The sequence below is a fragment of the Budorcas taxicolor genome, chromosome 21 (genome assembly GCF_023091745.1).
Source record: "Budorcas taxicolor isolate Tak-1 chromosome 21, Takin1.1, whole genome shotgun sequence".
NCBI classification, from domain to species: Eukaryota; Metazoa; Chordata; class Mammalia; order Artiodactyla; family Bovidae; genus Budorcas; species Budorcas taxicolor.
The window spans coordinates 7,989,224-8,006,192 of record NC_068930.1 but is presented as its reverse complement, the minus strand read 5'-3'; the positions used below and the strand labels follow the sequence as shown (position 1 = coordinate 8,006,192).

General features: G+C 50.8%; 1 protein-coding gene across 1 annotated transcript in view; it reads left to right on the top strand.

Moving 5' to 3' along the window:
* Nucleotides 1-7,465: 7,465 nt before the first annotated feature.
* Nucleotides 7,466-16,969, top strand: part of LRRK1 (leucine rich repeat kinase 1) — a 134,655-nt gene continuing 125,151 nt past the window's right edge. Inside the window, exons 1-2 of the mRNA XM_052659683.1 lie at nucleotides 7,466-7,611; nucleotides 9,715-9,786. Of these exons, the coding sequence (XP_052515643.1) occupies nucleotides 7,512-7,611; nucleotides 9,715-9,786 (172 nt within the window). The 5' untranslated portion in view covers nucleotides 7,466-7,511. The remainder of the gene's footprint in view (nucleotides 7,612-9,714; nucleotides 9,787-16,969) is intronic.

Sequence of the window (16,969 nt, the reverse complement as noted above, 5' to 3'; positions counted from 1 at the left end):
GAAACACCCAAGCTTCTCCCAATGGCAGGCTGAGCCCTTTTGATTCTTGCTCCTATCGTGTCTTGATAATAAGGGACATTTTTTAAGTGTCCCAGGAGAAATATCAGTGGAAACTAAATACCCAGCGAAGGGAGGTGACTAGAAACTGAGGGCCTATTATACAGAGTAAAGTAAGTCAGAAAGAGAAAAACAAATATCATATATTAATGCATATATATGAAATCTAGAAGGATGGTGGGAAGGATGCTGGGAAAGGTTGAAGGCAGGAGGAGAAGGGAACAACAGACGATGAGATGGTTGGATGGCATCACCAACTCGATGGGCATGAGTTTGAGCAGACTCTGGAAGATGGTGAAGGGCAGGAAAGCTTGCTGTGCTGCAGTCCATGGGCTCACAAAGAATCAGACACGACTGAGAGACTGAAGGACAACAAAAAGTATGGTGCTGATGAAGCTGTTTGTAGGGCAGCAATGGAGACGCATAGAGAACAGACTTGTGGACACAGCTGGGAAAGGAGAGAATTGAGAGAGTAGCATTGAAACATATACTTCACATATGTAAAATGAATAGCCAGTGGGAATTTGCTATACGACGCAGGGAGCTCAGACCCTTTGGTCTGTGACAACCTAGAGGGGTGGGAATGGGTGGGAGGTTGGAGGGAGGTTCAAGAGGGAGGGGATGTGTGTATACAGCTGATTCATGCTGATGTGTGGCAGGACCCAACTGAATGTTGTAAAGCAATTATCCTTCAATTAAAGAAAAAAAACTACTACACCTTCAGAAGGCAGAAAGGGTAGCTCAGGGAGGTAGCTTCCAATTGACCCCACCGTGAAAGTCGCTTGGTCCTGATCAACTCTTTGCAACCCCATGGACTATACAGTCCATGGAATTCTCCAGGCCAGAATACTGGGGTGGGTAGCTGCTCCCTTCTCCAGGGGATCTTCCCAACCCAGCAATGGAACCCAGGTCTCCCGCATTGCAAGCGGATTCTTTACCGTCTGAGTCACCAGGGAAACCCCTCCCTGCCTCCATTACCTACTTAGGATAAAACTTAGAAAGTGAAAGTGAAAGTGACTCAGTCGTGTCCGAGTCTTTTTCTCCAGGCCAGATCACTGGAGTGGGTAGCCGGTCCCTTCTCCAGGGGATCTTCCCCATCCAGGGATAGAACTCAGGAATCCTGCGCTGCAGGTGGATTCTTTACCAGCATTCCAACATGAGACGTTGGTCAGCGGGGGTTAAGAAGCATAAAGAAATCTTAACTGACCTGTAACAATCGCCTCACGCAAACCTGTAAGTAACGCATGCCAAGGGTAAGGTTAAATGCTGGGATACAGCCAGCTCGAAACAGGCCACCCATGTGCAAGTTCTTTCTACCTTGGACACATTTCTAAGCGGATGGCAAGCTCATTTAAAACGGGCTTGTCCTCACCTCCGTGGGCCGCGTCTGCCCCCTGGTCCGCCGGTCACCCGGCGCGCACTTCCTCGCGGTCCCGCTAGATGGCAGGACCGGGCGCCTAGGGGTGGGGGTGGGCGCCGCGCCGCGATCGCCAGGCTCTCTCTGCACTGTGGACGCCACGCCCTGAAAATTATTAGGGACTTTTCGTTAGCGACCATACTGCCGCCTTTTGCATATTGGAATTAGAACCGCGGTGGTGAAGGCAGGGTTGCAGAACTGCACCCTCCCTTTTGGAGGGGCGTGTGGCCCGGGAGAGCCGACGGGGCAGCCTCTTGGGCGCAAAACTCAGCTGCCCCGTGGTCCCCTCTTCGAACAGGGACCCAAGGAACTCGTCCATGGTGACCGCTAAGTGTCTGCGAGGTCGTGGAGGCGGGAGCTGGTTGCTGCTGGCCGGCTTTCATGAAACGGCAGTGAGGATACTGGCGATTTGTCTCTGAGCCTTGGGATAAACCCTGGGAATGTTCCAGTCATAGCCGTACACGGGAGGAACCTGGGGTGCGCAGATCCTGCCAGGGTGCAGAACCATCCGCTTTTTCCGAAGAAGTCTTCTCTTTCCCTGATGCGCACGTGGAGCCCAATCTAAAGCCTGCCCGCCCGCATGGACGTACATCATTATGATCTGTCTTTGGATAATGGCCTTAATTGTGGGTACATCTTTTTATTAGGTTGAAATATAAATTGCCTACACTCCAGCAGGTTTATCTACCACCGCCACCCCCAAAATAGACCCAGACAATTTAAAATGATTCACCAGTGATATCTTTGTATGTATCCGTAATTTAGTAAATCCATGTGGTGGAAGGGTTGAGGTTTGCAAAACTATTAAAGTGTTACATTTCATACGTCTAGTCTGCTGTAGAAAAAGTTGTACACAAACGAATATTCCTGTCTTTTGAGTATTTACTGCCTCCATAGACGAGTCCGGAGTTCACCAGAGGATTTCGCTGCTGAGCGGAACAGAGGGGCAGGGAAAGCTGGGCTGCGCCGAGAACCGACCAATCTCGCCGCTGAGACTGCCCTGCCGGAGGGCAGGGGACCCAGACCCGGAGGAGACCGGCGCTGGGGGCGCGCCTGCGGACCCCGTGGCCTCCGGGGTCTCGGTGAGGGAAGCCGGCGGGCGAGCGCAGGGGCTTCCCGCGCGCGCTCTGCGGAGGCCTCTCGGAGGCCGCCCCTCGCCCCGCGCGCCGCCCGCCCCGCTCAGGATTGAGGAAGTGAGTCTGGCCCGGCCCGGCCCCCGGCGCACGGCCGGAGCCTCCTCGGAGGAGGGCAAAGGGGCGGCCCGGCCCCGAGCGCCGCCGTCCGCCCGGCCCCGCGCAGCCCGCGCCCCAGGCGCCCGCGGCCCTGCCCGCCGCCGCCGCCCGCAGGTAAGCGCTGCCCCGCCGCCGCCGGCGCGGAGTCCCAGCCCCGCCGCCCAGGCCCCGCGCGGGAAGCGTCTCCCCCGCCCTCCGCGGCGCACTGCGCTGCGTCTCCCGCCGCGCCCTCGGGCTGGAGGGTTTCGGGGGGCGCAGGCCGGCGCCCGGGCCGGGGGAGCGGGCGAAAGCCACAGAAGGAAGAGGCGCCGAGGCGTCCGCACGGTTCCTCCGCCCTTAGAGAAGCCCCTGCCTTCGAGCGGGAGCGGACGCGCGGGCGCGCGTGTGCGCGGGGTGTGCGAGTGCGGGGCGGCGCGGGGGCGCGGCCCGGGACGGCCTGGCGGCGCCGGGCGCCCGGGCGCCGTCTCCCCCACCGCGAGTCCGGCATGGAACCCGCCTTCTCCTGGCGGCCTCTGCGGGCGACCTTCCGCGTGGGATGAGTGTGATCGCGGCCGGGGAAGGCCGGGGACCCCATGGGGACGGTGGCGACCGAGGCTCTGGGATCTCTGCGGTCCGCTCCCCCTGCCCGTCCACCTTGTGAGGCCGGAGAGTTTTTCTCCCATAAGCATCGGAGATGTAAGGAAATAGGAGCGTGCAGTTACGTTTTCAGCGAGCTTTTCACCAAATGCATTGTCTTTAGAGTTTGCCACTCACTCCCGCTGTATCCAGATTCCCTGGGCGTTAAAGGGGCAGATGGCAACCCACTCCAGTATTCTTGCCTGGAGAATCCCATGGACGGGGGAGCATGGTAGGCTACAGCCCGCGGGGTCGCAGAGTCAGACACGACTGATCGACTTCACTTAAAGTGGCAACTAGAATACGCACGATTTTGAAAAATGCTAACATTCAACTTCTTTTGTGGTCTGATTTAATTATCCTTGTGAATGTCCTAAAAGAATAAAAAATTAAGTTGAAAACATACAAACCTCACACTCAGTTTGTCCCTACAGGTTTGTGGGCCTGCCAAACCTCTCCCTCAGGCTTCCACACCTCAGGGAGCGGCCCTAGTACTCAGATCAAAGCCTGAGACATAAAAACCCGGGAGCTGTCTTCCCTCCCGTGTCCTCATCCCTTGAGTTCAGTTATTGGCCAGGATTGTTGAGTCGGCCTCTCAAAGGTAATGTTCAGGTCCAGCCCCTTCTCCCTTACCAGCATCTCTTTCCTACAATTGCAGCTCTCCCCTCCCCCTTTCTCTATTTGGGAGCCGGAGTATAGCCGGAGTAATTTATTGTTTAAAAAGGTAAATTAGAGAGTCAGTCCTCTACTCGGAATCCTCAATAGTTTCCTCTTGTGCTTGGCATGAAATCCCAAAGACCTCCTTCCCCTCTTATCCCCCAGTTGATCTGGCCTCTGCCATCTGAGACCCCCTGGCTCACCCCAGTCACCCTCTCCAAACCCAGCCTCATTCTCTCATCTGTCTGTGTGCTTCTTTTTAGTTACCACTGTCTGTGTTCCTACTTTATCTGTTTAATTACTCCTTTAATTCCTCCTGGAGGTCTCTTCTGCTGCTCCAGGTGTCAGAGACCCTACCAGCCTTGCTTACTGCTTCGCCTTTACTCCCAGAGCTGTCTGGGAGGCACCAAATGCGTACAAGTAGAAAGACTGAGTGGTGAATTGACAGCCTTAGCTTGTTCGTGGCTTAGGCTCTTGAAGGGCTTCTGTTCTCATCTGGGATTGAGAAGTACATATTTCTCCAACTTGTAGCTCTGTAATATTTTGATGTCCACAAATACATTAAACACGTTTCGTAGGCAAGCCAAAATTCGTCAAGGGATGTCAACAGTGCCAAAATGTTGTCTAAGAGATGTGCCAACCATCTCAACTAGGCTTTTGATTAAAAAAAAGAGCTGGATGATAAGTATGTTTCTAACATGCTTCACTTGCAAGTGTCTTCCTGCTCTTTGGCACTGACGGCCCTGTTCAAACTTCCTAAAACGACAAGTGAGTAGAGTCAGGACATTCTTTCAGTGGCAGAAAGTTTGTAGCAAGTACTTAACAGTGTCTTCCTCACCAACGGTAAGTTTCATTAACTGTTGAAGCTCACTCCCTATGAAAAGGACCCAATACAAATATTTGTAGAAGGAATATCAGGTTCCTTTTTCCTTTTTCATCTTTGATGAGATTTTTAAAATTATTAAAATAATTATTATTGCAGGACACTTCTTGAAGCCCTCTTTAGGATATACATACTATAATGAAAAGAAAACATGTAACTTGAAACCATTATTTGTTTCATTGATCTGAACCCAAAAGAAGCAGGAAGAAGCTAAGATCCGTTAGAGGGCAAATACAGGGCAAAACTTGAGTTACTTCATTTTCAGACTACTACCCCAAAGTCTAAACCAGAAACCAAGTTACAATTGAAAAATTGCTCCAGTCGCAAAATCCTCCATTGGTAAAATGATTTTCAAAAGGAAACTGAAAATAAAAAGGGGAACAAAATGGCTGGGCGAGGATTGGCCTAAAATATTCTTAAGACGTTTTTAACTTAAAAACATTATACGATAGATATTTCTGATTCAGAAGAAACATCTAGCTTTTGGATTTTTGAGGTGTTGTTGGGTATAGTTGGTAGCTGATTTTGAGAGGCGCTTAAAAGCGGGTAACAGCTGGACACTTTGGTTTCTGACACTGCTGTGTGATTCAGAGCTTCTGTTTTAGAACAGAGATTCTGCTTTGCTGCTTCTCCCTGTCACCTCTCAAGTTGATTTTCCTGATCAGGTTTTGCAATTTATAAAGCTTTGATTGTCTTCTAAATTGTGTCCCTTCTTTCCTTCTTGGACTTTTCAGGCTCCCAAACTTCAAACATAGATTTCACCAGTCATGGTTTCTCTGAACATTTTGCTCTTTAACTCAAGAAGATACAGGCACACAGAGGCCTCAGGGCAAGCCCTCTGGTTGGGGCTTTCCCAGCCCCACCTCTCCCTGCTTGTAAGAATACAGATCACCTGGGCCAGGGCCTGATTTTTCAGGCCCTGAGATGAGAGAACTCCGGTGCTCTCACAGCCTTGTTCCACAGCTTGTTCAGTGCCTACCTTCTAGAACCTGTTTACTGGGGAAACAGTGGGTTGGCCCTCGATTTTCTGAGCTTTTTTTTTTTTTTAATTTTCGGCCACGTAGCATGTGGGGTCTAAGTTCCCCAACCAGGGGTTGAACCCATGCCCCCTGCATTGGAAGCATGGAGTCTTAACTGCTGGGCTGCCAGAGAAGTCTCCTTCTGAGCTTGTTAATCAGAGGGCAGGCAGGGGACCCTGCTGGCTTCCCAGTTCTCCCATTATTATGGTTGCAAGGAAGAACCATCTCCAGTCCTGTGAAAAGCGACTTCAGAAACTTGACCTTGGTAGAAATCTCACAGCAATGCTGAAGGGTTGCCTGGGGAGGAGGGTACATGTCTGTTTTTAACAGACGATATTGTCTTAGGCATCATATATATTACCTTGTTTATTTTTCTGTGTGGGGGGGCTTTACCATCACCCTCCATTTCGAGTTGTCTGTCTCAGAGAACAGCTGCTAAGGACACCATGCTTTTTATGTCTGCACTATAGACTCCATGGGAATGCTGAGCGGGACACATGCGTTTCAGGTGGTCATCCCTTCCCACCGTGCAGCTCACCCGAGGTCCTGCAGAGCTGGGCCTGGGTCTTGCCCTCTAGGTGCTTCTGGTCATTTAATCAGCAGGCTGGGCCATCGTGTCAGGGACCCCAAGCTCAGTGGGAGCCCCGCATGTGAGAGCAGCGTCTTGCCTCATCACAGACTCCTTGGTCTTAGGAGATGTGTCTTAATCCAACTCAGAATTTCTCAGGGTACTCCTCAGCTGTGGATGGCTGCCCTGTGTGTTGCAGGATGTTCAGCGGTGCCCCTCCGGGCTGCTACCCGCTAAATGCCTGTAAGCACTCCCATCCTGCATTGTGACAACCAAACATGCCTCCGGACATTGCCAGATACCCCCAGGGGTGATGGGGACTGGTGGAACATGGGGGCTCCTTTCCGCCACCCCCCAGGACTCACTCTCACTTGGCTTCATAGCCAGCGCCTTCCAGACCCTTCTCTTTGGGACTGTTGCCTGCTTACCGCTTTGTCATTATGTGCCCAGCTCCAGGCTTCTGGAACGGTCTGTTCTGGGCAAAGGGAAGCCTTGGCTCTGTTTATGTGCGTCTGCCCCACCTCAACTGGAGGGTGAAAACCCCGAGGGCAGGAACTTCATTTCACTGTCTTGGTGTTGCCTTGCTGGTGACAGTGAGTGCGTGTTGATATAACAGTGATTGCGCCCTTTACAGTAGGTGTTCTGCGATTGCCTGGGGTTTCTGAACTCTTCTCAGGCAGACAGAAGCCCAGCTGCCAGGAGTGGTGGCAGAGCTCCGTGTCTCCACTGCCCACATCTGACCCGCTGTGGCCGAGAGATGGAATGTAAAGAGAAGTGTTGCAAAAACGGGGGAGGGAGATGACCAGTGCACATTGCCACTGCCTTGTAAATACAAGTGTTTGTGCAAGGGTTTGGGAAGGGGCTTGATAGTTAAGAAAAGCCTTCTGACTTGATGCTTTTTCACCACCAGGAGAAGACAGTTTTCTGCTCAGCCATGACGGCGGGTCTGTGATATGTTCCACCCTGGACTCTAAGCCATGACCTAGTCCACCCCTCGGGCAGCAGCAGCGGCAGGTGTGACCACGGCGGAACTGACTTGGGAGAGCAGCTACCCCGAGGGTTGATGGCTGGAATGTCTCGGCTACCGCCCAGCATGTACTGGTGTGTGGGGCCAGCAGGGTCAGCTGTGTGTCCAGGACGCGCCATGGAGACCCAGGAGAACGGTACGGGCAGGGCTGGTGGCATCCGCTTTGCATGCTGTGTGCACAAACCAGGGGTTCTCAACCAAAACATGTAAAGTGCCAGTTATTTGATGAGTTGTGCAGTTTTTCATTATAAAACATATTGTGGGAGTCTCATTTAAATTCTACACATTGAAGATGTCATGGGACAAAATTTACGTGGATTTAAAATGTACGTGGATCTTAAGAATCAAGGCATCATTTCGTGCTGGTTAAGAGGATTTTTTGAAATGGGGATTTGGTTTTGTGTTCTCAATATAAAGCTACTACGTGTTTATTACACAAAAATTGAAAAAAGAAAAAAGAAGTAGAAAAATGTGTGAAATGATTGACCTAATTCTTACTCTCCTTCTGGATGTTTTGGGGCATTTGGGTTTCTTTTAGCTGCTGACTCAGACCTAAATCATTCCATGTCCACCTTTTTATACATGGTTTTGAGATTATTTCTTTGAGATTGATCTACAGAAGCAGGACAATTAGGTTTGAAGATTTTTAAGCCTCTTTACGTATTGCTGGGTTGTCCACCAGAGATGCGTCACTTTAATCCTCAATAGTATATTATTGATATTGTTTACAATAAATATTTGTTAAACCCTAAGTACATACCAGGCACTGGTTTCAGTGCCTTAGGAAATTTAATGCTCACAGCAACTTATAAATGGTACTTTTATCCCCATTTTATGCCCGAGGAACGTGAGAGAAAGAGAGATGTAGAAACTTGGTCAGTGTCAACAACTTGGAATGTGCAGAACTGCCATCTGAACCTTCCTTAACCCTCAATCCTCAAAGTGTAGGCCGTCCTGCGGGCTTTGAGAAGACCTGTATGTTTGCACCTCCGTCAAGTTAGTGATTCAGTGTAGTACCTGACTCCGCAGACATTATGTTCAGTTACTGGAGTAATTTTTCTCCATTGAAAATGCCCAACGTCTGACTAAGGTGATGTTTCTGCAAGGGTTTTTTAACACATAAATTAGATAATGAAATGAGAAAAGAATTTGCTTCTTGACATTGTCCACCACTAAATGTTCCCAGAGTGTTTGAGTGTGCGCGTGTGTGTGTTTTTCAGATGTTTGAATTTTTTCATTTGCTTGTTAGGAAGGCCCTGCCTTACTACTGTGAGATCAAGGTCCCCTGTCTGTGGCGTGCTAGTCCTGATTGGGGTAGAGATTTTCTCCAGGCTCCCTCAGCAGTCCTTCAGTGTCCCATCTTCTCCCCTCAGCAATCTTGAGGAATGCGGCTGGGGCAGGGACGTTGGGTCCCTTTGTGGCTCGTTGGATGGCTGACTGTGTCATCTGAGAAAGCCCCAGCAGGGACTCTGCCCCGTCCTCATCCCGGGCACAAGTTGGTGGTCTGAGCGAGCGCGTCTCTACCCTGGCCCCAGAAACGCTGGGCAGAGCCTGGACCTGCCCGCCCAGCCCCCTGGAGCGGCGTCCTGTGGGGAGGAACAGGCGTGGGAGTTTTGAAAAGTTCTTGCCTTCCCACGTCATGATCCTGATGTGCAGCTGGGGGTGAGAAGCACCTGGTCTGGATGATTCGGCCCAGCATGTTGGCACAGCTTTTCTCACAGTGCGGTGTATACTCCAGTCCCCTGAGGACCTTGGTGAGCTGTAGATTCTCATCCCCCGGGTGTGGGACACCCCTGTCTCTAACAGGCATCTCTAACAGGCTCCCAGGCCATGCCAACCATCCACCAACGAAGTGGCAAGGCTGAGACCTTGGCTTTTCCAAGGCGCACAGGGATCTAATTGACTCACAGAGGTCCTGGAGACCTGGGACAGACAGGAACCAGCTTTGCCTCGGGGCCTGAGGTGGGTGATGTCCAGAAAGTGTTTGTGTGCACCACGAGGCCAAAGGTTGATACTCCCAGCCCCTCTTTCTCTCACTTGAGGTCTGGGTCTGAACTGTGTGCCACTCCTAGGGCTGGTCCCCCCTCCCCGACCACTGTGGTCCCCCGTCCCCAACCGCCGTGGTCCCCCATCTCTGACCGCCGTGGTCCCCCCTCCCTGACTGCCGTGGTTCCCCCTCCACGACCACTGTGATCTCTGGGCAGCACAGAGCAGGCTCAGAAAAGTCTTCTCTTCTCAGGGCCTGGTTTGCCAGTGGAATCTCAGGGCTCCACGACGCCCCAGTCTGGATGGGCCTCGGGACACGCGCAAGGTTTGACCACCCTGTTGGGAATTGTGCAGCCTGTCCTGGTGCTGGTCTCATGCCTACACTGGGGGGTGCCTGCAGGGGGGTACCCAGGCCTTGTGAACCCAGGTGCTGAGGGATGTGTTTATGCAGCAAACAAGACATGTAAGCCATAGAGTGGAAAAAGAGAGCAAAGTGACATGAAATACACTGGAAAATTCTGTCCTATGGCTCAGCGTTGTGGAAATTATGAAGGACAAAAGCGTGCCCATTCTCCAAGAGTCAAAAGGTTCCATAATGGCAGGCAGGTGAGGAGCTGTGTGGAGGCCCTGCCCCAGGACCCATGGGGAAGAAATGTGCCCTGTCCCGCTGGCAGCAGGCTGCTTACGTGGCTTGGCAGTCAGGCATGGGGCCCCTCCTGGCCTCTTCCTCTACCACTCAGCTGGCCTGAGGGCAGGGACTGAGGGCAGGGACTGAGGATGCTGACTGAGGACTGTGACGGGGGACGCTGACTGAGGGCAGGGACTGAGGGCAGGGACTGAGGACCATGACGGGAGACGCTGACTGAGGGCAGGGACTGAGGACAGTGGAGGACACTGTTTCCTTTCTTGCTGGGTCCGGAGGAGGACAGTGTCACCATGGGGACTTGTGTGGAAGCTGGGAATGCAGAACCCGTTACCTTCGATTCTGGATAAGGAGCCACTAATTCCGTGTGTGCTGGAGTGATGCACACCCTCGTGCCTGTCTTGCTTAGAGCCCCACTGGTGGCTAAATCTGTGTTTCCTCTTATTGAGTGAGAAGGGGTGAGGAGGCACTCCTGGGACTCACTCAGTGTGAGGAGGGCTCAAGAGCCTGCCTGCGGGGCTCATTAGGCCAGTTTTTAGTTCTGGGTTACCTCAGCTGAGTGGCTCAACATCTCTGAACCCGGATCCAGACAGACAGAATCTCAGTCGGATATACCGTCAGCGCTTATTCCTGGCCCACTAACCCATGGGAGTCCTGGGGCTCTGCTGCACCCTGTAGTCTGCGGCTCTGCTCCGCATGGCTCATCTCAGAGCCCAGCAGGCTGGCGTGGTGCCTTCTTCCCTGCCGATTGCAGAGGTGCAAGCAGTGAACGTAGAAGCAAGCAGAGTCTGTTAAGGCTTTGGCTCAGACTGACAGGCTGTTGCCACCATGCTCCACCCTTGGCCGAAACAAGTCACATAAAGAAGCCCAAGTGAAGAGCTGCCTCCATGAGGAGGCTGCTGCCAGGCTGTGGATGTAGGCAGAGGGTAAAAATTGGTGTCTGTCATTCCATCTACCACAATAGGGGGTAGTGGGCTCAATTCTTTAAAAAATATATCTTATTCATATATTTATATTTATTTAAGCAGCCAGCATGGAGAAGGCAATGGCACCCCACTCCAGTACTCTTGCCTGGAAAATCCCATGGACGGAGGAGCCTGGTAGGCTGCAGTCCATGGGGTTGCAAAGAGTCGGACACTACTGGGCAACTTCTTTCACTTTTCACTTTTCTGCACTGGAGAAGGAAATGGCAACCCACTCCAGTGTTCTTGCCTGGAGAATCCCAGGGATGGCGGAGCCTGGTGGGCTACCATCTCTGGGGTCGCACAGGGTCAGACACGACTGAACCAACTTAGCAGCAGTAGCAAGCAGCCAGCAGGGCTTCCCTTGTGGTTCAGCTGGTAAAGAATCCACCTGCAATGCAGGAGACCTGGGTTCGATCCCTGGGTTCAGAAGATTCCCCTGGAGAAAGGAAAGGCTACCCACTCCAGTGTTCTGGCCTGGAGTATTCCATGGTCTATAGTTCATGGGGTTGCGAAGAGTCGGACAAGACCGAGTGACTTTCACAAGCATCCAGCAGAGCCCTTTTCTCCTGTGAACCTTGACAGGAAGCCCCAGCCCCCCAACAGCTAGCAGTGGGGTCGCTTCGATGGGCCGTCGTGGAGGGATGGGAGTGGTGAATCTCACTGATAAAATGATCTTTGCCTTGAACTCAGAGCTCTGGGGACCCTATTTTAAAACATTGCATGTTGGATTTCATTCTCGCAAACCAGAAATATGTGCACCAAGACCACAGCCTGGGGGCAGGTGACACTCAAAGAGTAGTACAGTCCTCAGGGATTATAGCTTTTACTTATCTGTAGAGCTTATGTTTTCTACAATGAGCATGTGTTCTTTTGTTCTTGTTTTGCATTACTTTTGCAGCCAGGAGAATAATATTGCAATTTACTTAAAAAATTGTTGTCTAAGTACAGAAATTTTGTGATTAGGATCCAACCTGCATACCTCCTACATCACTGGGTGCTGACTTCCAAGGTTAAATTTTGCTTTAACTGGCCTCTCTCTCATTCACTTCTTTCTGAATTAAATGGGGCAATATTTGGCTTCAGGAGTCTGCAGCTGTGCCTCTCACAGGGCTTACCCTCTTAGTTCTGTCCCTATTGGATGAGTTTTCTGCCCCCCCTTCTCCCCAGGGGAGTCCTGCCTCCCCAGTCCACCAACTTCACCCCAGGAAAGATCCTTGCAGACATAATTCTCAGCACTGCCTGAGGAAAACTGTCAGAAAGAGGAGCAGTGATATACTCAAGTTATTCTCAATGTTGGAATAAAATCACCCTTTAAAAATCCTTGGAAGGTAGCGTGCTTTGGAAATAATCTTACCATTATAGGAAAAGATCCAAACTTTAATAAGAATTAGTTAAAAAAAAAAAACAACTAACTTTTTTACTTTGGGAGTTTTGGTAGTGGTCTTTTGTGTGTGTGTACCGGGTGTGTTTGTTAGTACTTCTACTTGTTTTGACTTGCGCAGCCCACCCTATGCTTGTTCAGAATGGTTAACCCTTGCAGCGCCCATGAACATACATGTGGTACCAGGCGGGCTATAGGCGCCTATCCTGGGTTTGTGCAGCACAGTTGTGCCCCAGAAAGGCTCGTCACAACCATACTCTCATCGTCAGCATTACTGGCCTTGGATACGGAAGGAACGCTTGGAAAGTGTGGATGGGTCCAGAGTGTGTGAGCTGAGAGGGCAAGGGCCAGTGAGATCCCGGGCCAGGACTGCGGGGCGAGCCAGTTTGACAAACAGGTCATTAGACATCCTCCTCCATCTGCCTCACACTAGTCAAAGTGGAAAAACCTGTCCTGTCAGCTGAGGTTAGGGCTCCCGGGAAGCAGAGAAGTGAGGAAACTTCCAGATAATTCTGGCCAGGAATGCTTGGTAAGATTCTTCAGGACCATGAGGCTGGGGGGCACCTGGACAGACGTCACCGGAGGGAGTCTCACCCCTCTCCTCTCTGTGAGATGCCCTGAGCTCTGCTGCCTGCTGCTGAGCACTGTCCTCCACTGGGCCCAGCATGGACAGAAGAAGGAGAAGGGAACATTCCGGAGGGCCCTCGAGTCCCAGGTTTTGACATATCTACTTCCAATGTCCTTTTCTTCTTGCTTTGAGTTTTTCAAATCTATACTGAAAATAACTTCTTAATGGAAGAGCCAAGTAGATTTGTCTGCCTTCTAGAAATAGAAATAGCCTAAATAGGAAGTGCCTCCTGTGTGGCCGCATGCTTCCTCAGTGAGCCTCGGCAGGAAATCCTCCAAGGAGCAGATTCCTGATTTGGGTGCCTTTCCGAGCATAACTGCCCACGCACGCCTTGGAGCTCTTCCTGGACTCGGTGTCCTGTTCATGCCTGCTGGGAGGACAGGGTCTTGCCAGGAAGGGATCTGGCTGCAGGAGCAGCTCTGGGCCGCCAGGGAGCGGCCAGTGTCCAGTCAAGAGTCCCTCACTGGGAGGTGAAGGGGAAGGAGGCTGAGTGGCAGCCCAGATCTCCGGAGAAGTGACAGTGGTGTCCATCTGTGTGGGAGCGGTTGACACAGCTGTGCTTCCTGCCGGTGAAGACCTGCCCTCTGCAGAAGCTCTGAGTCTGATGGGGCTTTTACTATTAATCTGGATCTGAGGCTTAAATCCTCTGATTATTTGTTCAGACTATGCTTGCTTACTTCTAGCATCGGGGAGCTGACTCTCAGGTATTCGTGTGGGCTGCTCTGGTGGGAAATCGGTGCTGCTGAGGCCAGTCCTGTCTCTGCTGCCTCTGGCTCCACTGCCTAGGCTGACCGGCATCCCTTAATCCCTTCCTTGAAATAACTATCTCGCCCTTGGACTCCATTTTAATCTGCGCGAATCATCCCACTGCCTTCAAGAAAGGTAGCCCACAACACATTTCCCTCAGGTGTCACCAAGCAGAACTCCTTAGTCTGTGGACTAACCATTAGGCAACGGCTGCCTGGGCCCAAGGAGAGAACGGCCTCCCACCTTCCCTGTCCCCGCTGCTGTGGGTTTCTTGCAGAAAAACCAAGCATCACACTTGGAGAGTTGGAGAACTCAGGTTTATTACGCCAGCCAGCCAAGGGGAGTTAACACTCCAAGCTCTGAGCCCCGAACAAAGAGGTTACAGAGTTTTTATGGACAGACTGCAGTGGACAACACTAGCTGTTAATAAGCTGGTTTAAACTAAGGGATTTCGCATGTGCGGGAACAGCAGTCAAGATGGGCAAGGGGGTACCTGTCCTTTACATGGACAGGCATGATTAAGCAGGTTTGCAGGGGCTGGGCAATTGCAAAGAGCAGGACAAGCGTGAGTGAGATAAACTCCAGTTCCTAGTATTGCAAGCCCCGCTTTCTGAGATTACATGACCTACGTGATCTAGACTTTACAAGGGGCAAGCTGAGTTACAGAGGCAGGAGGAGAAGGAGAAGGTTTTGTAAAATTTTAACTTTTCCTCTTCAGGTTGGCTCTCTGGGGCATCCCATCCCCCCACCCCATCCTCTACGGGCAGAGCCTGAAGCTTACCCAGAGCACCTTCCCTGTCTCTCCAATTTTTGTTTGTGCTTTAACTTCTCTGTGTCTTGGTACTGCAGCCTCTGCTTGGTCTTCCACGTTGCTGATTTGTCCTTTGGCTCTGTCCGTTATGCTCTGTAGCAAACCTATTGTGTTTTATAGATCACCTCTTTCATGTTAATTTCCCAGCTTTTCAGCCAGTTCTTTGATATGGATGCTGCGTCCCCTTGTATCTCTCTAAGACGTCACTCATATTTATTTTGAGGGCTTGTTCTTGCTATATAACACTGTTTCTAGGTGGAAATGGGCCCCCCAGATTCTGGAAAGCTAGAGCCCGAGATCCTGCTTAGGGGAGCTCAGGCCCTGACTCCCAGATGAGAGTAGTGGTTGCCAATAGCAAGTTTAATCATCAGCCAGTCCAAAGTTTGCCCACACGCCCTTATCTCGGTGACTGGGTTATTTGTGGAGGCTTTCCCACTGAGCAGTAATAAAAGGGGAAAGCAAGAGGTGCAGGTTCTCAGATCTGGCAAGGCCCTGCCTTGCCCAACCATTGTCACTGTCAACTGCTCACTTCCCCTTGGAGACTCTAAGGCCCAAGGGAGAGCTGTAGTGGAATATGCCGCATCCTCTCCTGCCCTAGGTGGTGGTGGGGGCGGGGGTGGCAGCCAACATGCTCCCAGGGGCATTAGGTCCTTGGCTCAATAGGAGGGAACTTAATTTAGCTTTGTGTGTGGGGAGATGGGGTTGGGGAGGAGTCTCTTCTTGCCTATCTGCAGCTGCCTTGCTTGGAGGTGCGGTTATCAGAGTTGGGTGCTTCTCCTTTATGATGTTAATCTTCCTCAAATATTTGTGGGTATGTGGTTGGATGTTGATCTTTGTGTCTGGGATTCCCCAAAACTGTCTGTGAGGGCCATTTTGGTTAATGCAGGCTGCAGAGAGTTGGGCAGGGAAACTGTAGCAGGTTGCCCTGGGGGTACACCTGGGTGGATGTCTTCTGGGTGGGGGACTACACAAACCTCCTGAGTGTCAGCCACCACCTGAGGTTTCACACTTCATCTCTAGCACACAAGGGACAGGAACCTTGGCCCTGTACTGCCTGGCGCAGACTGGAGAAGGGCTTACTGTGGGTTTTCCCTCTGTGCAGTACCCCTGCTGGTGGCTTTGGAGGCCTTACTTCCTAGATGCACTCCGTGCAGCCCTGCAGCTCTCCTGAACCTTGCTCACCTCTTGCACAATGGTTTCTGGCCCTATCAGGTCTCCTTGTTCTCTGTGCTCACATGGCTTGTTGAGTTTGTTATGTATAGGAGTTTGTGGCTACAGTCAGGCCTCAGCCTACTGTCTGGATATTGTCTTCCAGCCTCTCCTTGGCATTTCCCAGGTGTGCAATTTGCACAACCTTAGGAGAAACTGAGTGATGATGTTAAAATCGTGGACTTGGCAGTTGGAAGGAGCCAGGTTCAAATCCTGATCTTTCTGTACCCCAGTTCTCATCTATAACACAGAAATGGTTAGAATCTGTTTGCTAAGTACGCATGCTTGGTAAATCCTCAGTAAATCATATAGCCTCAGCTGGATCCTGTTTCTGTTAGTGAAAATGATGATATTATTATACTGATAAAAATGAGGAGGTCCTTAAAAATGGGGATCTTTGATTTTGGAGGCTTGAAGCTATAAAAGGCATAGAATTTAAAACTTGACAAGTCCTCATTTTCAAAATGTGTTTATCACTGAAATGTGATGACCCCAATTTAATCATCAAAATTGTTTTAATTAAAACTGTTTAATTAAACTTTTAGTTGAAAGTGTTTTCATTGAAGTCGAAATCTTTCCTCACCTCATCTTCAGAATGCCTTTTTTTTTTTTGGCCAGATTACAAAATCTGTATGTCTCTTACTAAAGCTCAAAGTTCTAATATTCATGAGTATCCTAAATGTTCAGCCAAAAGCTATCCATAAGGAGTGCCTTGAACTCAGAGAAATAGTGATGGCTGAGTCAGGTTTTGATGGGCAAAGGGCCACAGTAGCAGAACTCAGGCTTCTTGGCATGTTTGTGATTTCCAAGGAGTCATGGCATTTCTTGCTTTAATAATCAGAACAGCACTCATAAAAATAAAGGGCCATATTGTTGTCTGGTGAGGGTTGTATTAACCGAAGAAGTTTGTACTACATTGGACATCTCCATAGAGGAATGTCCATTGAGTGGACATTTCCATAGAGGAAAATAGTGAATGTGACAATCATAGAGCAACTGTGTCCAACTCAGCCACAGGCTACAAACCTAGCCACAGAGGAGTGGGGCGCCCAGGAACGTAAACTCTTACTCAGACTGAAAATCTTCTTTTCATTTTTGTCTCAGGGCAGAAGGGTGAGGCTGCA